General features: G+C 39.7%; 1 protein-coding gene across 5 annotated transcripts in view; it reads right to left on the bottom strand.

Annotated features, from left to right (window-relative positions):
• Window positions 1-5,015: 5,015 nt before the first annotated feature.
• SBNO1 (strawberry notch homolog 1) overlaps window positions 5,016-22,801 on the bottom strand; it is a 54,274-nt gene continuing 36,488 nt past the window's right edge. For all 5 annotated transcript variants that reach the window (XM_060118298.1, XM_060118300.1, XM_060118299.1 and 2 more), the window contains 11 exons: window positions 22,019-22,131; window positions 21,857-21,928; window positions 21,289-21,388; window positions 18,933-19,007; window positions 18,105-18,251; window positions 17,571-17,665; window positions 17,379-17,471; window positions 10,041-10,178; window positions 9,310-9,386; window positions 8,097-8,290; window positions 5,016-6,545 (listed from right to left, as the gene is read on the bottom strand). In XM_060118298.1, coding sequence (XP_059974281.1) covers window positions 6,403-6,545; window positions 8,097-8,290; window positions 9,310-9,386; window positions 10,041-10,178; window positions 17,379-17,471; window positions 17,571-17,665; window positions 18,105-18,251; window positions 18,933-19,007; window positions 21,289-21,388; window positions 21,857-21,928; window positions 22,019-22,131 — 1,247 coding nt within the window. In that variant the 3' untranslated portion in view covers window positions 5,016-6,402. The remainder of the gene's footprint in view (window positions 6,546-8,096; window positions 8,291-9,309; window positions 9,387-10,040; window positions 10,179-17,378; window positions 17,472-17,570; window positions 17,666-18,104; window positions 18,252-18,932; window positions 19,008-21,288; window positions 21,389-21,856; window positions 21,929-22,018; window positions 22,132-22,801) is intronic.

Genomic DNA, 22,801 nt, shown 5'->3' with positions numbered 1-22,801 from the left:
GAGGAAAGCAGCGTATTGGCCAGTTTAATTTATTTAAGAATCTTACAAAAAAAAGAAAAAAAAAACCAGAAAAACAAAAATCGAAAGACACAACAAAAAACCTAAATACAGAATTCGTTATGCTTCATGGTTGATCGTTTTTACTTGCAAGGGTATAAACCTCGCTAAATGCAGCCAATACATTTTTATTGCATGAGACCCAATTTTTAAAGTTACAAATCAAAACGGTCAGAACAATCGTTTCTGGACACTCGGTACTGTATTACCACAGAAGGCTGAAGCAGTGCAGTATCATCAGAACAGTGCGTACCCTTCATACACTGACGGACATTCAAAACAGAGTAGCAATATAAAAAGAGATTTTAAAAAAGAGAACAGAACAGAAACAACCAGAAGAGTTTACATCCACCTTTGTTTCAAATTGTCTTTGGATTCCATCATATGTTGTCTCAAGATGCACCATGTCAGATCAGTAAAGGAAAGAAGATCTATGCCTACGTATAAAAGTATCCTTTGCTCAGCAGAGGTAGAACCTGGCAAAAGTTTTATTGCAGAGATACAGCGTACCTCTTCCCACCTCTCATGGTTGATGGTAGATACAAGTGGTTATTGAAAAATAATATCAGTAGTTTGCAAATTCAGTATAAACCATGAACAGGATGATTTCTGCTGATGGAGGTGAGACTGCAATGTGCTACGTAGAAAACAAGCTCCCCGCCCCGTAGAGGGGGATCAGGAAGGAGGCTGGAGCTTCTTTATCCTCTTCAGTGCCACAAATACTGCCCCAGCAAGAAAGGCCCTCAGGACAGGGGGGGCGGAAAAGCCAGGGAGTTCTCACTAAGGGGCCTGCGGACTGACTCTTAGCCCCAAGGAGGCCTGACCTGCAAGTATCAAAGAGAACTGACGTTCCCAGGTGGCACCCCTTGCTCGACTCTGCACTACAAGGGTGTAGTCTTAGCCTGATGGTGTCCTGACAGCTGCTGCTGCTCCACGGGCGCCAGAGGAGGAGAGCCGGGCAGGACATGTTGGGACAGGGATTCCCACTGGAGCTCACCTCTGAAAGGCCCCGTTTCATGACAAATTAGGTTCCTAAGACTCACCTAAATGCAGACAACTTTTAAATCTCAGTAAGTCTACGAAGTTCAATAGTAACGAGTGAAACATGTACACGAATGAAGGCCCATGAAAGGCTCACGGCTACCTTTCCTGAAAGTTAAGGAGGAAGCTTTTCTTAAAAGTGCGAAATCTGTACGTAAAAACGCAGCGTCTGCCTCCCTGGTGACGAGCACACCACTTCTGTGAGCACCCCTGGGTCTGCCCTACTGGCAACACTCATCCAAGCATTAAGAATGCCGTGATCCAGCTCAGCTCCTAGGCTTACAGCCAATCTAGTCAGGATCAATTCACCAGTTCACTGGTGGCGGGAGAGCCCAGCAGATCCTACCAACCACAGTTAACGGGCTGTTTTACCCTCAGCACAGAATCAACCCTTGAGCTGAAGGCTCATGGAAGCCTCCACAGCAATTGTGCTGCTCGATTCTGGAGGACAACTGTCCCTTAAAGGACATTCTCTAATGTCACCTGTCAGCATGGACACCAGCATGTACCAGGTCTCCATTCCTGCTCTAAATATCCCTAGCTGGTGGGAGCACAAGCAGATTACCCATGCTCACTGGAAAGTAAGCTTCTGATTGTTACTTGTAGGCTAAAAGTACATGCTCGACTTCTTAAAGAAACAGAAAATCTGCAGCAGTAGCAGGTCATAAATCACTGTTCAGACCTGCAAGATTTTCCCCTCAGCTGGAAAGCCCCAAGGATGAAGGATTTGGTGCAGGCCTGAAAAATTGCAAGGGTAGGAACAAGTCAGGTTTACTGAAGAGCAAGTTTGATCGCAAATGCACTGAAGAAGTTAGAGGAGCTTAAAGGAAGTCTTGGGAAGAAATTTTTTAGGTGAAAACATCAGGCTCACTATAGCTTCCAAAGAGCAACATAAATGAGCATAACTAGTCATATAATGACAGTATCAGAAATTGCACTCAAGTACATTCCCCCCAATACAATGCATTGCACACAGTAAAAATTTGTAATAAAAATGCAAAACACAATCAGGCATGTTGAAAAATATTAACACAAAACAGACATAGGAATTCTATAGTAAAGATGCAAAACAGAATTCTAAAATATATGAACAAATTCAACTAAGAAGTTTTTCACACGTTTCTACATCCAAAAAAAAAAAAAAAAAAACACAAATTGTAAGAAGCCCCCTATGGGAAGTCAAGAAAAGAATAAATAGGATTGAAGGGAGGAAGGAAAAGAGAAAAACAAGCTGGTGGCGTCCCAATTTACAAGAAATATTTACATTCAGAATTCAAAAAGAACTCAACGTTTTTATATATACACATTATGTACATATATATATAAGTACAGCATAAAATCAGAAGGTGGGTTTTGGATTTCACCTCAAGTATGCAGAAAAAAAATTACTAGCTAGCTCGAGTTGCAGGTATCTAGATGTATTTCCTTCACGTATATGCCCTTAAAAGACACTGCCTTTGTACTAGACAACTGGCAGCCAATGAGGACTTTTTACAAATGGCTTTTGCTCGCAGCTGTAGCCATGACATGGACTGCCTGCTGCATATTCCAGCAGCAAAGTGTGCACAGTGAGCGTGCGAGGTGTGGTGTTAGCCAAGGAGACTCAGACACAGAGGAAGGATAGTCAACAAATGCCTACTGTCCCTGGGATGCCTGCACTAGCCGAACATCTGTTAACTGCATACCAGTCTAACAGCGACTCTTATGTAGCACCATTCTTAGAAACTATCAAATATCATTCAGGTACATTTTTATTTTATTTTACTTTTTCAGGTACATTTTTAAAATGAGAGTATTTAGATAGGGACCTTCCTCTTAATATCAAGAAAAGGACCCAAGTGAAAAACACTTTTCCTCTGCTCCTACTTTCATAAATTGAAATGCATCAATCATTTCTAATCTATTGCTTTTTTTCCCCTCCTGCTAAACTGGAAAGTGGAGGGGACTGGGGAAAGGCTCCCATTATACAACAGTAAGTGTCTGGTACCCTTTCTCATCATGCCTGTTAGAAGTTGCTCTAATAGCATCACATGGAGATTAGCCAATGAATGCCCCAGTGGCTACAGCCAGGAAATTATGCTTCTAGAATATTATATACCCCTGGAGCTTGGTAATCTAGAACTTTTACCATTACAGATGAAGCAGAGTACAAGTAACTCAAAAAGGTTTCTGAAGTGCTAGTTGGATTGGAATAAATATATATATATATACATACACACAACACTACATTGCTTTGGATGCAGGTTCTTGCTAACTTATATACAGATGCAAAGAAAAGATACTGAAGAGTGTATCGGCAATTTAGCAGCAAAAAGGGAAAATTGCTTAAGATATTTACTTTTTCATCAAGTTGTGTTTAAAAATACCTTATTAATACTTTTAGGAATTCATATCGTTGATAAATATCTGGATTATCCCACTAAACTGCAGCTTGTGGTAGGGAGGGTGCTAAATTAGGGGAACACTAACCCCCCCCCACCCCCGCCAATACCATCTGAGCAGCTCTGGACTGGGAAAGTGGTTTTCAGTACAATCGGCACTGTAAACTCTGAAAACACTAACGTGACTTGTAATCAAATCTTTGTGCTCAGAGCCATATTGCTAAAAAGGGAGAAAAGGCATTACAGAGGCCAAATGGACTCACATCGGGTTCAACAAGGTCCCTGGGTTCAGACGTGGCATTCAGATCCTGAAATACAAGGATCTGTTGTACAGAAGTTAGCTGTTGTTGAGACCTGATTTTTTGACAGAGGAGGACCTTGAATGCTGGGTTTTCCCATGTTGACCAACCTAAAACTTGCTGACTTCGATAAGGGCACAGTGTTAAAGGTCATATGGTCACCTCCAGAGAGCAGGACGGGCAGCAGACTGCCAGTGCTCACATGCACACCACACCACGATAAGCATGTGCACGTGGCACCTCAGCTCCCCATCCAGTTACACGGCTGCCTTTCTGAGGTCTACTTTGAGAGTTTTCAGAGGCCTTATTTCTGGACTTTTTTTTAAAAAGCAAAACAAAGCTGTTCTACAAAGAACAGAACATACATATATCCCCCTTTGTAACAAGATAGCTATTCCAAGAGCAAACATTACATCATAAATTGTGAGGGTCAACTAACTGCATGCTAAAGAATCCTCACACTGAAGCTGCTTGGAAAAAACCATAACCTGCTAAAAAAGATACTCCCACACACAAAAAAGGGAAGTTGGGCCAGGCCTCCAAGAGGGAGTCTCTTTTCCCCAACCCTGCCATTTTGTCTCACTGGAGGGAACAGGCTTGTTATGCTTCCCCCTCCACAGCTCTATTTCACCTTGGGATGTTGACGGAAGCTGAGTGGGCTCCTGATTTAAAAACAGAAGAACTAACTGGGAAGTTTTGGTGCAGGTGGACAATTCTGCTCTTGACTGCCAGCTGGGTCTAGTGGTTCTAACAAGGGACATTGGTTGATATTCATATGGATCACTGCCTGAGATATAAGGACTAGACTGAGGATAAAAGTTGCATCCACTGGGCAAAATATGCCAAAGAACAGAAATTATTCTCAATTTGTTCCTTTAGGCGTCTAGAATAAATAAACCCAAAGAAAGAAAACTTATGGTAAACGTGACATAACCAAAAACTCAGGCGTGAAGAAACACAAGAGGATGACAGCCCTAGCTTTCCCGTCACTTAACATATATCTCACCTAATTCTGCAAGAAGTTTAGAAAGTTACAAAGGAGAACAGTTCAACTTGAGAAACTTTCAAAAGTACTACCATTTTACCCCTTCCTCAACACCATTTCAATTTTGAGGGGTAGGTTTTAAACCAAAATATAAGGCTACCTGGAATGTTGAGCAACACGCAAGTTCTGCAGCATCCCCATCACAGACTACTTTTGAGGGTGGTGAGGGCCTAAACAAGAGTCCACTTCTGCTTAGTATAATAACTTTTTATTTGACATCTACAAGATTGTGGTATCTTGCAGCTTTTGACCAGGTTTATACAATCTCAGTTTTTCAAATAGTGCAACCTGTGCAAGCAAAAAAAAAAAAAAGGAAAGGAAAAAAAAAGGAAACAAAAAGACCAACTGTCCCCTCACTTGTTTTTATAAACATCTATTATAGGCGAAACAAAACTTACCCATATTATAGATAAGTGTCTATTCACATTTGTACATTACCATTTTTAACAGCTTGAGATAAACTCTACAATGTCTTACAACACATTAAACAATATTCAAGTTACTGGGTAACAACAATAACAACAAGAAATAAACATACAGCAGAAGCCTCAAGTGTTTCCTCATTGTCTAGTTTACAACTCAAGTACGGTTTCCATTTTTAAGAGTGACAAAGCAAATTAAGATAACGAAGTTAAAAAAAAAAAAGATTGTTTGCAAGACGGAAGCCAATTTGTACTTCTTTCTAAAACTATCTTTAAGTTAAGAAAAATGTAATTTTAAGAAAAGCAGGCTTGTAGCCATTTTTGCAGCACACATTAGGAATACTATTAATACATTAAAATTAACTTTTAAGAGTTTTATCACCAAAAAAATTATATACTCATTACCTTGACAAGAAACCTGGGGCAGGGAGAATGGGAGAAGGTGATTTCGCAGGGTTTGAAGCAATACCCAGGTATAAACACTATAAAAATGCAATAACCAATGCTGTACATCTACAAATGTTTCTCCCCGTTACTTGACTTCTGTGTTAATCTTGTTTACGCATGCTGTCAAAGACATGCACTGTCAGAACAAAAACTAGAAAAAGAACCTGAATGCATGATATGTAACCTTTCATTTCATGCTTTAATAAACCTATTGTTTTAATAAGTTGGAAAAAGAAACCAATATATATTTTCTCTATTTATAGACTCAAAACACATGCATCCGGGGATAAGTCCCACAGCAATGGCATGGATGTACTGCGTTAACCCTGAGCACTGTATAACATAAAAGTAAAGCCAGTTTGGGAAGTTCCAAGCATTTTTAAACCAATTATGGTTCGTAGCTTTTAACAAACTCACAAACAAACAGACTGACACACACGCGCACATACCCCTCTGCTCGCCCAAAGTAAAAGCATACGGTTAAGTACCATGGGAAAAGCACGAGGAAAGACATATGTACCACCATCGGCACTGCTGATTTTCAGTTTTGCTATCTATTCCAGGTTTGTCCTTATTCCCAAAAAAAATTAACTAGAGAGAGAGCACAACTGAAAAAAAATTATAATTCTTTGGAAACTGTCCCTGATTTTTATGCAAATGATATGCTTCAACAGCATTTCATATACATCCACGTTGAAACCTGTCTGTTCTTATGCGTTGCTCAAATTGGCGATGCTCTGGGGGTGACGCTGCTGCCAGAGCTGTTTCTGCTGGACTGCAAGCTGTTGAGACTGGTCGGAAGTTGACAGGAGATTTATAAGAGGAGACACACAATTTGCAGGAATGATCAAACCTGCAATTAGAAAACAAGAATTTATAAAGGTTGCTTCCAGGAGAAACCACACTGTTTTACAGCTTCATAGCAAATTCCAAATGAAGTATAATATTAAGTTTAATGAACAAGACTCCACAAAAAAAAACAAAAGAACACCTAATAACTGAACTGGCCCCTTCAGAAGTAGCCCGATTCCTCAGCAGCGTCACCCACAAATACCTGAGCACATGCATGTGTCTAGTGCAACACCATCTTCTTGCTGAAGCAACAGAAGCCCAAGTACAGTACCTTCCTATCTACTATCTTTGAAGCTCCACAAATGTATGCAAGCACCACCTTCTTTGGCATGTACTAATGTACCAAAGAGACTACAGAATAGTGGCTGCAAATTCAAATGCGTACTGAAGCAGTAACTTCTAAGTGGCACAGTGCGGAAGTCAGCAAACTGGAGAGTATATATATCCTGGGTAAGGGAACTTTTAACTCCTCCCATGTGGGAACAGGGGTTCAATGTTCCAAGCTTCTCTGTTGTTACTGCTGCTGTTGTTGTTTTGAAGAAGATAGAAATCCAGTCTTCTGATTTTTAAAAAAATAAACTTATTTATTTATTTTTGGCTGCGTTAGGTCTCTGTTGTTGCACACAGGGCTTCTCTAGTTGCGGCGAGCAGGGGCTACTCTTCATTGTGGTGTGCGGGCTTCTCACTGCGGTGGCTTCTCTTGTTGTGGAGCGTAGGCTCTAGGCACATGGGCTTCAGTAGTTGCAGCACACGGGCTCAGTAGTTGTGGCTCGCAGGCTCTAGAGCACAGGCTCAGAGGTTGTGGCGCACGGGCTTGGATGCTCCGTGGTATGTGGGATCTTCCCGGACCAGGGCTCGAACCCGTGTCCCCTGCATTGGCAGGCGGATTCTTAACCACTGCGCCACCAGGGAAACCGACAGTCTTTTGATTTTTAAAAGTTGGCAACTAACTCAATTGAAATCTCGCAACCAAAAATACTTGAGGATCAAAAAAATGTCTATGGACTGACTAGCCCACAGGCTACCAATGTGCAACCCAGGATACAGAGAAAGGTTGTTGCAAAAGAAACAAAGACAATGCGACAGGGCAAGTGCAATAACTGGGTGGATTTCCGTGAGGCCTGTCACTGAGGGAACAGTGGGAGCGGCTAGCCTGGTCTCCCTGGCTCCCTGCAGGACTCCAGTCCATCCTCTGTGCACAGTGGCTTTGACTTCCATAGTCTCAATGTGGCACAATGAACATAAAGACTTCAGAGAATCCTTAGTCTTCATACCAGGGAGCCTGCATAGATGTCAACAGTGAGGAAGGGGAGCAAGAGCACTGAGGGCAGCATAAAATAACAACCACATCAGAATTTCACCCAGAACCAACTACACCCATTCAAAAGCTTAACTACTATTTATCCTTTTAAGAACATAATATAAAGCAAGCTCTACCCCACCACTGGAATAGATAGATGCTAAGATTCTAAGATGTTAGAAGCAAAGTAAGAAAAACACAGGAGCTGATTTTTCTTCTCAAGGCTCAAACCAAAAAAAAATTAAAACTCACCTACAATCCGCTGTCCATCCTCTGTTCTTAGCCGAACTATCTGCATTTTCACATTTGTGCCACTGACAGATGCGAGAACACCCTCGACTTTTGTCCAGACACTCAGTACTGAGCCACATAATACATAGTACGTGCGGCAACGAAGACCTATTTCACAAACTAATCCCAAACTTGCTTTTTTGCAATTGCCACGCCTAGGATAAATAAGGAAAAAAATGTGTATGTGCGTGCGCGTGCACACACACACGCGCACACACGCACACACACACACAAAGGCCCACAAGGTCTACCCTAATTTCAAATGGAAAACGCCCTACCATCATTTACCTTTACTGATAGTTTGTGGACTGCAGTCCTTCTGACATATTGGATTATCCTGTCCAACTTAAGGTATCACTACTGATTTTAACATTACAGTTAATTCTTGGGTCTGACTCCCTTATAAAAGGGCTGATTTATTGGTCTGGATATCCATATAAGCACCTGTCATTTTCATATCCATTAGTTTACTGTATTAATGTCAGTTTATAAAATAATACTGCCAGTTATTTCTATAGTATTAAACTACCAATATACAGTTCTAAATCAGGTAAGTGGAAAAGGCCTCAGCAAATAAACAAAAGCAAATTTATCTACCTACATGTGTCTAAATAAAAACCTAGCTAAAATTCATCTATATCCTGTATCCCTCTTCAAAAAGTGGGCCAGATACTCCATTTTCAATGCCCTGAAATGAACATAATGACTTGAGAACACCTCTGGCTAGCCTAGTAGCACAGCAGAATCAGCTCCAGGGCTCAGCAACAAAGTTTCTAGTGCTGTTAACTATTTGAGGCACCTCTGTGGTTTCCTAGAAGTTGCCCAGCCTTAAAAATAAAACTGATTTGGGACACCAATAAAACTTTGGAGGAAGGAAAAAATAAAGGAAGGGAAGGAAGGAGACGAGAAAGAAAAAGTCTCAACCCTAAGAATGATAGTTAAGTCCATGCTGGAAGACAACATTTGGTTGGAAGTAACAAAGCATCAGTGGGGAGACCTAAAACAGTGCATGGTCCAGAGACATCCAACAAGTACCTCTGCTTAAAGAAACAACACCGAGCAACTGATAATCTGCCTGTGTACTTATAGGGACAGATAGCTAAAGAATGAAGGGGTGTTTAAATTAAATCTTGATTATACTTTGGAATATATGGTGAGAAAAATGAAAACTAACCAATAAGCATGAGTACAAGTATCTGCAGATGAATTATACTGATCTAACCAGTGGACCAGGGCATCGTCTGAGACTACCTGTGAAAATAAGACAAAAATTCCATTGAAAAGGTATTGTTTTAAACAAACTGGTTGCCTAATTTGGTCTCTAAAGCCAACTTAAAACCATCTTTATATAGAAAGCATGGTCTTCGCTACTGCTTACATTTGAATGCCATCAATAAAAAGCTCTGCCGTGAGGTTTTTCCCATGTAATGAATATTTCAAATAGGTAACTTAATTATAATTGTTTGCAAGTGAAAATGGCTAGGAATAATAGTAATATAAGGTAATACTAACAACAAAATAACAGATATCACTGTTTTTCCAGAAATTATTGCAAAATATAAACACAGCAGTTCACAGTAAAACCAAGAGTCGGTGGGAAGGAATTTCAGTCTTGTACATCTTCCTTTTATTTAAAAAATTCTAATTTTTGTAGTTAGCACTATAGAAACTTCCTTTTCTGATAACATAAGCTGTTTCAAATAATCATCTTAAGTTTCCTAATGGTTCATAACATTAAGACTGGGATATTAATTTAACAAGAGTTGATAAAACTTTTCCTGAAAACAATTTTCCAGTAATCAAATAGGAAAAATTGACAATTTACATATAAACATAAACATAGTTGCAATATATTATTATAAAACAAGTATTCATATATAACATCATGTACAAATGGAAAAATACCTTCTTATATTTCTTTTTTAGATCAGCATAAATTTCTAATTTGAGCTGTTTCCCAGTATTTGGTCTATAAACTAAGAAAAGCTTCTTTTTAGGATTCACTTCTTTAACTAAGATGGCAGTTTTCTTGTTGTTTCTTATCTATTAAAAATAAATAAATAAATAGGTGAGAAAATATAAGGATTCAATACTGCACACTTTAAGACATGCTTGTTTTTTTGTACCATCACATCACCAAAGCCAAATGAGTATGTAAATACAAAACTGTGTGAAAGGATAACACCTGCTGTGTAACCGACTTGAACAAGGTCTCACCAAAGTGAAGGCTAATGGACCTTATCTCTGAGGCAAGACAATCTTTAGAAAATTGTGTTGAGTAATAAGACTTAAAGCCCGATGTCCAGTGGAGACAATTTTGCTTCTTCTAGTCCAGGAAACTGGACTCGCAGCCTAAACAGGCTCAGAGGTACGTGAGGTAAGAATCTAGGTAGTGGGCAGGAAGGGTCTTCACAGGAAATAATTTTACCTCTACTGTATGTTACTCTCCTTCAAGTTACAATGAAATATATAACCTTCAAGATAATGCTTTTTGATCACCCACAGTCCTCTGAATTCATCTACTCCATCAGTGCTACAACCTATTCCTATGGTTGTGTGACGGTAGAATATCACAACTTCGGGGCTTCCCTGGTGGCGCAGTGGTTGGGAGTCCGCCTGCCGACGCAGGGGACGCGGGTTCGTGCCCCGGTCTGGGAGGATCCCACGTGCCGCGGAGCGGCTGGGCCCATGAGCCATGGCCGCTGAGCCTGCGTGTCCGGAGCTTGTGCCCCGCAATGGGAGAGGCCACAGCAGTGAGAGGCCCGCGTACCGCGAAAAGGAAAAAAAAAAAAAAATCACAAATTCATCTGTAAACGGTAATGCTGTAACAGGAGAAAGCCAAATGCTGAACAAATAATACATAAATATGATGCAGAAGTGGAAGAAAAGGATGCATTAGACAAACAATGGAGCTTGTTTTATTTTTTTATTTTTTTGGACCTGGGGCACGAACCCATGTCCCCTGCATTGACAGGCGGACTCTCAACCACTGCGCCACCAGGGAAGCCCGGAACTTGTTTTATTTAAAAAATTTTTTACAAGTTGGACTTTATGAGAAGAACCCTGAGATTTGTAAAAAGCTCCATTTAACACAAGGAAAAATAAGATTGGGAAAATTAGTATTTCTTTTGAAGAATGGTGAACAATTTCAAAGCAACAGTCTCTGGAGCAAAACTGAAGGAAAAAGAAAAGTTTCAAAGATATTGTCCCAGCTCCTCTACAAAATAAATCATTTGCTAAGCTACTACCTTTTTACATTAAGATAATTCTTACGCTGTTAAAAGGACTTAATACTTTACTTTTCTCCTCATTGATACTAAAGATCCTTTGTCTTTTACTTGTTCAAATGATTTGAAACATTGTTTATATAATTACTGCAAAGTCTATGAAACAAAAGTTAAGTGAAAAATACATTTAAAATTTGTATCAGCTGATGTGAAATTCTCTAGCTAACTATACTCTAAGGCAGTGTTTAAAGCACATAGCAGTGTGATCTATCTTGACAGTGTCAGGTTAATTCATTGTAACTATAAAATAAATCATCACACTACAGTGAAATTAAAAGTGATTCTGACATGGCTTTCCTAATGTCAACACACGTTAAACACACTGCAAGTCGAGACTGCTTGCTGCTGAGGCAGTTCAATGAAGGAGGCTACAGCTTCTTGGAAGGATGTCTCTTTCAAGGTCCTCACTCCTCACAACCAGCTGCCTGCGGCCAACGCTACCACATCCTTTCACTCAAGGGAAACTGGTGGGGATCAGCATTTTCATCAAAATCTACCAGTGCCTGAATTTGGCAATAATTTCAAGTGAAAAAAATATAACCGGGCTTCCCTGGTGGCGCAGTAGTTGAGGGTCCGCCTGCCGATGCAGGTGACACAGGTTCATGCCCCGGTCCGGGAAGATCCCATATGCTGCAGAGTGGCTGGGCCCGTGAGCCATGGCCGCTGGGCCTGCGCGTCTGGAGCCTGTGCTCCGCAACGGGAGAGGTCACGGCGGTGGGAGGCCGGCGTACCACAAAAAAAATTAATAATAATAATAATGAAAATAACCAATATCCTATAGGGACCAATCAAAATCCCATCCAAGGCCTCAGAGAAATCTGAATAAAATCTAGTGAGCTGTATCAGTATCTTGGTTGTGATATTATACTATAGGTTTGTAAAACGTTACCATTGGGAAAACTGGTGTAAAAGGAATTTCTCTGTATTATTTCTTTTTTTTTTTTTTTTTTTTTTTTTTTTGCTGTATGCGGGCCTCTCACTGTTGTGGCCTCTCCCGTTGCGGAGCACAGGCTCCGGATGCGCAGGCTCAGCGGCCATGGCTCACGGGCCCAGCCGCTCCGCGGCATGTGGGATCTTCCCAGACCGGGGCACGAACCCGTGTCCCCTGCATCGGCAGGCGGACTCTCAACCACTGCGCCACCAGGGAGGCCCTGTATTATTTCTTATAACCTCATGAGAATCTACAATAATCTCAGTAAGATTTTCAAACACACATACACACACATAAATGCACAACTAGGAGCCAGATCCAGTTTGAGAGCTTTGCTATTGAATCAGAGACCAGTAAACCAGGTTTATGGACCAAATGGCTTGAGGCTCCTAAGCTTAAGAATAGTTTAAGGAAGGAAGGGAGAAAGTTTCTTAGGAAGGAAAAAAATCCATGCTGCTGAACCTAGGGTCAGGACAGGAATAAAGACCCAGACGTAGAGAATGGACTTGAGGACACGGGGATGGGGTACGGTAAGCTAGGATCAAGTGAGAGAGTGGCATGGACATATATACACTACCAAATGTAAAACAGACAGCTAGTGGGAAGCAGCCTCATAGCACAGGGAGATCAGCTCGGTGCTTTGTGACCACCTAGAGGGGTGGGATAGGGAAGGTGGGAGGGAGGCACAAGAGGGAGGGGATATGGGGATATACGTATACATATAGCTGACTCACCTTGTTATACAGCAGAAACTAACACAACATTGTAAAGCAATGTTGTAAAGCATTGTATACTCCAATAAAGATGTTTAAAAAAAAAAAAAGGAGAGAGAAGGCAGCAACTTAAACTCAGCCAAATCTGCTTGTTATCTTTCCCTTCAATCCTGATATATCCTTTTACTTGTTCAGTTTTACCCATCCCACCCTAGCTAGAAACCTCAAGATAATACTAGAAGCCAAGAACAAAGCTGGGGGGAAATCATTTTTTGGACTTTTAAGAACTAAACTTTTTCTCCTCCAGGATCTTCAAAAGAGTATTTCCTCTCATTCACACATAGAAAGAAGTAAGTGATCTTAAGATCCAGTGATGCCATTTCTCTGAATCTACTCTAGAGATACACTCACACAGGTGCATAAAGAAGCATCTCCTTTGTAAGGGAGAAAAAATGGAAACAACCTAAAAGTCAATTAATACGACACAGGCTAAGTAAACCATGGTATATTCATAACACAGAATACCATGCAACAGCCACAATGAATGAAGTAGTCCTATAAGTATCAATACAGAAAGCACTCCAAGACTGATTGTTTAGTGAGAAAGGCAATTTAAAGAATGATCAATACTGTATCATAGAATTGGTGTAAAAAAAATAACCAACAACAAATCAACCACCTAAAACAGTAAATTGCTTCCTATGGCTACAATACATATGCATTAAATGCACAGAAAATGGTCTCGGACAATAGACACAAAACTGGTAACGGTGGCTACCTCTGGGAAGGTGGGAAGGGAACCGGGGCTGGGAATGATGGTCAAAAAATTTAGTGTTATCTGTATTTAAATTTTTTCACAAGTGTAATAATGCATTCATGTGTACATAATTCAATTAAAGAATTTAAGAAAAAAAATCCACAAAGAATAGTCAGCAGAAACCACATATTCTCTGCAAACCCTAAAATACTTACTACCTGACGCCTGACATAAAAAATTTAGGGATTCCTGCTCTAGGGAGCTTATTTATGGTTTCACCCTGCCTGTGGCATCATCACATTTGGTCTCCTTTACGCAGTTCTTGAAACAGGTCTTCATTTACAGTTCGTCACGCCATAAAGGGCTTGGCCCAAAAGTTTGTTCGGGTTTTTGGTACCATCTTACTGAAAAACCAGAACGAACTTTTTGGCCAACCCAATATTTGCAAATAAAAAGCAAAATGTGCTACACACATACAAAGCAATATTAGTCACAAAAATAAATGAAGTTATGGCATATTCTACAACACGGACGAACCTTGAAAACATTATGCCGAGTGAAAGAAGTCAGACACAACTGTCACATACTGCATGATTCCACTTATATGAGGTACCAAGATACGCAAATTCATAGACAGAAAAAAGATCAAAGGTTATCAGGCCAGGGGAAAGCTATTGTTTAATGGTGATGTTGGCACAACATTGTGAATATAATTAATGACACTAAACCATACACTTTAAAATGGATAAAATGGCAAACTTTGTTATATATTTTACCATAATTTTTAAAAATTAACAATGTAGGGACTTCCCGGGTGGTGCAGTGGTTAAGAATCCGCCTGCCAATACAGGGGACACAGGTTCGAGCCCTGGTCCAGGAAGATCCCACATGCCGCAGAGCAACTAAGCCCGTGCGCCACAACTACTGAGCCTGCACTCTAGAGCCCGAGGACCCAAGGCGGCCAAAAATAAATAAATTAAATAAATAAATTAAAAACAAAAACAAAAACAATGTAATATGCCAGAAATCATTAAATTATACACTTTAGCGAGTGAATTGTACTGTATGTGAATTATATCTCAATAAAGTCGTTAAAGAAAAAGAAATTAAGGAAGAGATAAAAAGAATTCAAGAGAAAATAAATATTAAAGGCAAGCAAAGATATAACCTATGCATAAGAGAAGTCCTGATAAAGGAGAAATTCAGGGAATAGAATACTAAAAACATTACAAATAAAAGTAATTTAAAAACTTTCTAAAATAAAGATTTGAAACTACATATTAAAAGAGCATATCACATAGCTGAGAATACTGACCAAGAATAACTAATAATACCAGGATATACTCTAAACTAAATTAAAAAGGGGAAAAAGTTAGAGCACCATCAAATTTTGACAGCAGGGACTTCCCTGGTGGCGCAGTGGATAAGAATCCACCTGCCAGGCTTCCCTGGTGGCCCAGTGGTTAAGAATCCATCTGCCAGTGCAGGGGACACAGGTTCGAGCCCTGGTCCAGGAAGATCCCACATGCCACAGAGCAACTAAGCCCGAGTGCCACAACTACTGAGCCTGCGCTCTGGAGCCCATGAGCCACAACTACTGAAGCCCATGCGCCTAGACCCCGTGCACCGCAACGAAGAGTAGCCCCTGCTCGCCGCAACTAGAGAAAGCCTGCATGCAGCAACGAAGGCCCAAGGCAGCCAAAAATTAATTAATTAATTAATTTTTTAAAAATAAAAAAGAATCCACCTGCCAATGCAGGGGACATGGGTTTGAGCCCTGGTCTGGGAAGATCCCACATGCCGCGGAGCAACTAAGCCAGTGCGCCACAACTACTGCCTGTGCTCTAGAGCCCGCGAGCCACAACTACTGAGCCCACGTGCCGCAACTACTGAAGCCCGCGCACCTAGAGCCCGTGCTCCGCAACAAGAGAAGCCACTGCAATGAGAAGCCCGCGCACCGCAACAAAGAGTAGCCCCTTCTTGCCTCAACTAAAGAAAGCCCGCGCCCAGCAATGAAGCCCCCACGCAGCCATAAATAAAAATAAATTAATTAAAAAAATTTTTTTTGACAGCAACTCTATCTCAAAAGAATAAGGAGTAGCATCTTTAAGATATCCAAGAAAAGAAAACGTGAACTAAAGATTTCATGTCTGGTAAAATTTGTCTTTCAAGTACAAAGGCACAAACTTACCAGCATGTAAGAATTCAGGGAGTAATGTTTCCATAAGCCCTTCCTAAATCTACTACAGAATGGGATTCAGACAAAATAACTAGAGAGATATTAACCTAAGGACTAGTGAGTGAGTGGTGAGCTTTAAATATAAATTAATTACCTGTAGAACTAAGATTAATTAAGGGTTAAAAGAAGAGTATACTATATAATTGCCATGTTGACATGCAGAAACAGTATAACTATTTTTTAAATAGCATAAAGTAAGCTTATGCAATAAAAGTTATTAAAAAATTATTTTCAGGAATACTGGGGCATAGTATCCATGATATTTTATCATCCTGTGTGCCCTGAAGAACAGGGATTATTAGTGTGGAAGAAAGAAGACAAAAAAAATATCAGAGAAGGGGCTTCCCCAGTGGCGCAGTGGTTAAGAATCCATCCGCCAATGAAGAGGACGTGGGTTCAGCCCTGGTCCAGAAAGATCCCACATGCGGTGGAGCAATTAAGTCCGTCTGCCACAACTACTGAGCCCGTGCTCTAGAGCCTGCATGCCACAACTACTGAGCCCATGTGCCACAACTACTGAAGCCCGCACACCTAGAGCCCATGCCTCTCAACAAGAGAAGCCACCACAATGAGAAGCCCGCGCACCGCGGAGTAGCCCCCACTCGCTGCAACTAAAGAAAGCCCGTGCACAGCAATGAAGACCTAACACAGCCAAAAATAAAATAAATTTAAAAAAATAATCAGAGAAGAGGTGAGATTAAAATTCCGTAGTTTTGATCAGGACAAATAAATATGCATTCATTTGTGTGTGTATGTGTATATGTCTAAATGTAAACACGCGCACGCGCACACACACACACATGCACACTCACACATCCTCTCTCCTTAGCTCTGTCCACAGGCAAATACTAAACCAATGAATGTAGTTACACTAATAAGTGAAAACTGAATCTTGAAGACATAAAGCATTATTATGACTAAAGAAGGTCACTCATTATATTATGGGAAAAAAGGGTTCAATTTACTAAGAATATGTAAACTTTTTTTTTCTTTTTTTGCCCACACCACGCAGTATGCAGGATCTTAATTCCCTGACCAGGGATCAAACCTCTGCCCCCTGCAGTGGAAGCGTGGAATCTTAACCACTGGACTGCCAGGGAAGTCCCCGGTAAGTAATAATTTAAAATTTGCATTTAATAATATTCCTCAAAATGTATTAAATAAAAATATATCACAATTACAGTGATAAATTATCAAAACACAGAAAGCTAAATACAATTGGAAAATCAGCACAAAGCGAACAGATAATTACAATGCTGGCAATGAAAACACATTACATATCTTAACAACTAACATTTAAGGGAAACAAGTCTTACTTGCAATGACAAATAAAAGCCATCATCTGGTCCTGTCAACTCAGCCCAAATCTTGGTAGCTTCCTCCCAGGACATTCCCCTCTCTACACTTATCTGTAAAAAAATAATAATAAAATTTAAATTAAACTCACTTCTGAGAATGCTTACCAGAAAATGACATTATACTTGAACGTGCACCTTTTCTAAACTTACAGTGTATAATTCTACATGGCCAGAGGTTGAATATCCTGGAGTCAGAAACTTCTTAACATCACTTTTCCTCACTTTTTCATCTCCAGAACCAAGATCTTGAACAAGAAAAAGCAACATATAAGTATATAAAAAAAATTTCATCAAGAATACATATGACAGGCTTCCCTGCTGGCACAGTGGTTAAGAATCCGCCTGCCAATGCAGGGGACACGGGTTCGAGCCCTGGTCAGGGAAGATCCCACGTGCTGCAGAGCAAGTAAGCCCGTGTGCTACAACTACTGAGCCTGTGCTCTAGAGCCCACCTGCCACAACTACTGAAGCCCGTGCACCCAGAGCCCATGCTCTGCAACAAGAGAAGCCACGACACAAGAAGCCCACGCACCACAACGAAGAGTAGCTCCCGCTTACTGCAACTATAGAAACCCCATGTGCAGCAAAGAAAACCCAATGCAGCCAAAAATAAATAAAATAAATAAATAAATTAAAAAGAAAAAAAAAGAATACATATGATGTTTTAAAAATTTCCCAACTTACCTAAGATTCCCATATCATATCTTCCATTTTTTTTGGCATTTTGAACAACTGCAGTAAGTGTGTCTGCAAAATACTGAAATAGCGCATTCTGCTGATGCACCTCCATGCCCAAAATTCTATTTAAGAATTTTCCTATGTTGTTATAATCTGCAATGACAGGATTGTATGAAAGATTTAATGCATTCAAATGGCAATTTTAAAAATTTATTCATCTCAGCCTAGTAAGAGTCCCACTTGCTTCTCTAAGCCTTCCCTGACAACTCCTGTACTGTTCCCAGAACAGGGCTCTACTTCGACCACTTCTACCTCTAGCAGTTAGCACGACTATACTAGATGCTCAAAAGATGTTTGCCAAATTGAATGTTTGCATCTTCAGCTTCGCTTATTGGAAGTATGAATACAATTTAGCACAACAGAATGTTAGTTTTCCAACATGAAGTCTTAACTCATAAAGTTTAAGTGCTCTTAAGTCAGTGAAGCTCAACTTTGGCTGCACAAGTAAGAATGCCCAGGAGCTTCTGGAAAATTACCCTTGTCTGAGCTCCTGCCCTGGCTTCAGTACTTTTTAAAAAGCTCAACAGCTGATCATATACGCAACCTGGTTTGAGAACTGCTGTTATGTAGAGAGAATAGAGATTTAATTTCTTGAATAACCATAGTTATTCATAGCAAAAACCACCCAGAATGCTCTGTGAGCACTCAGTAATGAGGGATTGAGACCTAGAGACTTGAAGCTTCCACTTCAAGTTGACGAAAGCATAAACAACAAAACGGGCTATAATGATACAGCAACAGTTATGAACATACATACGAAAGTCATCCCATTACCTTTATCTAGAGTAAGAATTCCTGAACGATCTTCTACATTTATCAGGCCAACTCCTATCAGTCCTTGTCGAACATCTATAATAAAACAAATTTATAAAAAACCTTATAGCCCAGGGCTTCCCTGGTGGCACAGTGGTTAAGAATCCGCCTGCCAATGCAGGGGACACGGGGTGCGCCACACCTACTGAGCCTGCGCTCTAGAGCCCGCGAACCACAACTACTGGAGCCCGCACGCCTAGAGCCCGTGCTCCACAACAAGAGAAGCCACTGCGGTGAGAAACCCACTCGCCACAACTAGAGAAAGCCCGCGCACAGCAACAAAGACCCAATACGGCCAAAAATAAAATAAATTAAAACAAACAAACAAAAAACCTTATAGCCCAAATAACTCAATGAGCTGTTACCTGACTAATCAAACTAGATCAAGTTCTAGCAGATACGACACAGTCTATGGTCTATGTATCTTCCATAGTTCCTATTAGCTGAATTAAATGGAACCCACAGCCCCTAAAGATCTTTAGACACTTCAAAATCCTAGAGTACTCAAACCTCACATTATATTTTATTATTTCACTAAAATGTCATATCTTTCCAACAACAACCCTTGGCAGTGGAGACCCCTGGCTACAAAGCTGTCACCCACAGAATCTAAACAACTTTGAACATACAGCAGGATACTGATTAAATAATTTATATAAGGAAATAATCATGCTTCCTTCCCAAACGTTACCTATCAGTATTGACATGGCAATGCAGAAGATAAGCAACATGTATAACTGTCAACATGTTCTGACTTACGTTACTAAGAGGACAGTTTATAAAACTTTAAAAAAGTATTTGTGTCCAGGCTCCAACTCAGACTTACAGTAAAAAGGGTTTAAGAAAGAGAAAAGGATCAAGAGGAAGCATAATTATATCCTATTTACGTATTTATCTAATCAGCTAAACTGTTACATGCTCGAAATGTGTAGATTCTGCAGATGACAACTCTGTAGCCAAAGAGCTCCAACGCAAAAAATCCTCATTTTGGGAACCCATCCTATGGGAGGAAATTACCTGAATTAGAAGGACAGCTGCTATAATTCCAGCACTGTTTGTGATGCAAAAAAATGAAAGCCACTTGAACATCAATAAGGGAAAAACTGAAGAAACTGTTACATAAGCTAGATGTAGAATATTACACAACTGTTAAAATATGTGTTAGTACTATAGCTATTGATTTGTAAGGGATGCCTGTGATGTACCAAGTGAGAAAAGTACATTGCAAGTAATATTAACATTTTTTTTTTTAAGTTCTGTGTTTAGACAAACAGATAAAGGTGTGTTAAGGCTGCCCCTGGTTCAGACTGTCAACATTTGTAACCTCAGCAGGTGAGACTGGTAGGTAGTAGGTAGTTAAGGAGAGGGTATGGGCTCCTCATTATTCACTTTTAGATTGTTTTCATCACTTATAATGAATAAATAACATGTAATTTTTTGGAATTAGAAATAAATTGGGGAGTTGTTTTTGACAATCCCTCCAATGACCAAATAAAAAGAAAATAAGAGGGAACGAAAGGGAAAGGGAGAAAAAGAACAGGGCCAAGACTTTATTGGTTTTTTGTTTTGTTAAATGCCATCAGTGATTATAAGCACCCCTGCCAGCTATGTCAATATGGACTGTTACCAACACTAAACACCGGTTCAATTGGAAAGGACTTCCTAGTAAAAAATACTAACTCTATAAGGATAATGTTTCAAATACCTTACACCTGTTTATTTTCTAAAATATTTTAAGTTTGCTGAACTACTGAAATCACCCAGACTACTAATATTAATGGGGTAAAATCTATTCTTCAGATTTGCAAGATACATCTTAAGAATTTCTACAGCACTACTTAGGACTTTTCTTTAAATATAAAAATTTCTAAATACACACAAATGTAAAGAGAATATTCTATGGACCACAGGTACCCAGCACCCAGTTTTAACAACTGTTAATACACGGCCAGTTTTGTTTTATCTGTACCTCCACTAGCCCACACAGATTATTTACCTAGGTACTTTAAATCTTAAAAGCTATTTGGCATAGTCATTTTCAAATTAATCTAACAAAACCATTTTTCCTCTAGTAATCTAGTATTAAACAACATGCAACAAACTCTATCAACAGTAAAAACACTTCCCCTGAATGAAATTTAATAAATCTACTGCTTATTATAAGACATCAATTTAGGTGTCTGGTAACTATCAATTTCTAAATTTTATACATTTTATGTCCAAAGAAAACTAAAAACAACAGCACATGTTAGAATGAGTTTTAGTACCTTCTTGTCAATACTCATTTTCCTTTGTTATGATTATTTTTAAAAGTTACCTTTAAAGAATTCTCCAGGATAGTCTGGAGGTGGTGATACCATAGGAGAATCTAGGTTTACAATGGATTTCATGACAATTTCTAAAGCATTTCTTCCATACTGCAATAAAAACCAAATAAATTTAACAAGTTTCAGCATTTGGATACTCTTCAATCACATGACCAAGCGAATGCTATAAAAACTATTATTGTACCAAAGAGCCAAAAACAGCAGGACTCAACTATTTTTATATATATTTTACACTGCCTAGTGCCTCATTCACACCTTTGTACACAGCAGGCATTCCATAAATAAACAACTTTCTTTACTTCTGGGAACTCACACTTCATTCATCCACAAGTATTTATTATAATCTTATTTTCCAATAGGAATGAGAAGATGATTATATTGCACAGTTGATCACCAAAGATCTAACTGCCACGTGTCTTACAGGACTAGCCATGATTTTATAGCAAAACCGTAAGAGGAGGCAGCTTTAAGTTTTAAACAGCAACCACTTTCCCCTTCTGTTCCTTACAGACACCATACACTGCAATCATTTTTCAGATAGTGAAAGCTGAAATGTACCTTATTATCAAAGTTGAACCTACTCAGATCTCTGGATTCTGTTGCTCTCCTGTCTCCATGTGTAAGCGCACCCTATCCAAACATAAAATCTCCAGTCAAGGCATAGAAGACAGGTTAACATACATCATCTTTTACACACATCTATATAACTCAAAAACTTACCAAACTCTCAAGTCTTTTAGCAACAATAGATGCAAATCTTTGTTCTCCTGCCAATTCAGAAATCAGGAAGACGTATTCCGGAGCAGTAACTTGGTTTGATCTATGAGTTCGTCCTGTAATGACATTAAAAAAAAAAAAAAAAAAAAATCGCTGATTGTGTTCTCTAGATACTAGTATTCTGAGACCTATTCCCAGCACTTAACAGTAAGCTGGTATCCAGAAATCTTTAAACCAGAGAAAAAATTAAAGAATGTAACAATTACCCTAACTCCCCAAAAGGCACAAAATCAAAAGCGCCAACTTGAACAACCTCTGTATTCAGGACAATGCTCCCACTTACGGGGGAGCAAAAACACCACCATAAGATTATTAAATGATAAACCCATTACTGGTGCTGCTCCAGTTTGGTTGACCACAATGGTGCTGAGGCACAGCTGCTATGGATTCTCCCCAAATTGTTGCTGTTGTTGTTTTAAATCACCAGTTCACAGGGACATGAAGACGGAAGGCAAGGGAGGAGCAATGTGCCCTCAATGAAGCTACCGGGGGTTGAAAAAGACATCAAGTGGCAGTTGCTCTGACATGGATAACACCCCTTGGAGATCTACAATGAAGATACTCCTGAGGAGCCCCATTCTTGAATATAATGCCAGAAAGCCCTACTGTAGGTCTTTGACAGCTTTTAAAACAGCCAAGAAATAAATTCATGATGCCCTCTATATTTTAAGGTATACGCAATACACAAACATCTCCAAAACCTACCTATATGTCAAGTTTTAGTAT

The sequence above is a fragment of the Mesoplodon densirostris genome, chromosome 15 (assembly GCF_025265405.1).
Source record: "Mesoplodon densirostris isolate mMesDen1 chromosome 15, mMesDen1 primary haplotype, whole genome shotgun sequence".
NCBI lineage: Eukaryota > Metazoa > Chordata > Mammalia > Artiodactyla > Ziphiidae > Mesoplodon > Mesoplodon densirostris.
The sequence above is the reverse complement of the archived record's forward strand: the minus strand, read 5'-3'. Positions and strand labels throughout refer to the sequence as shown.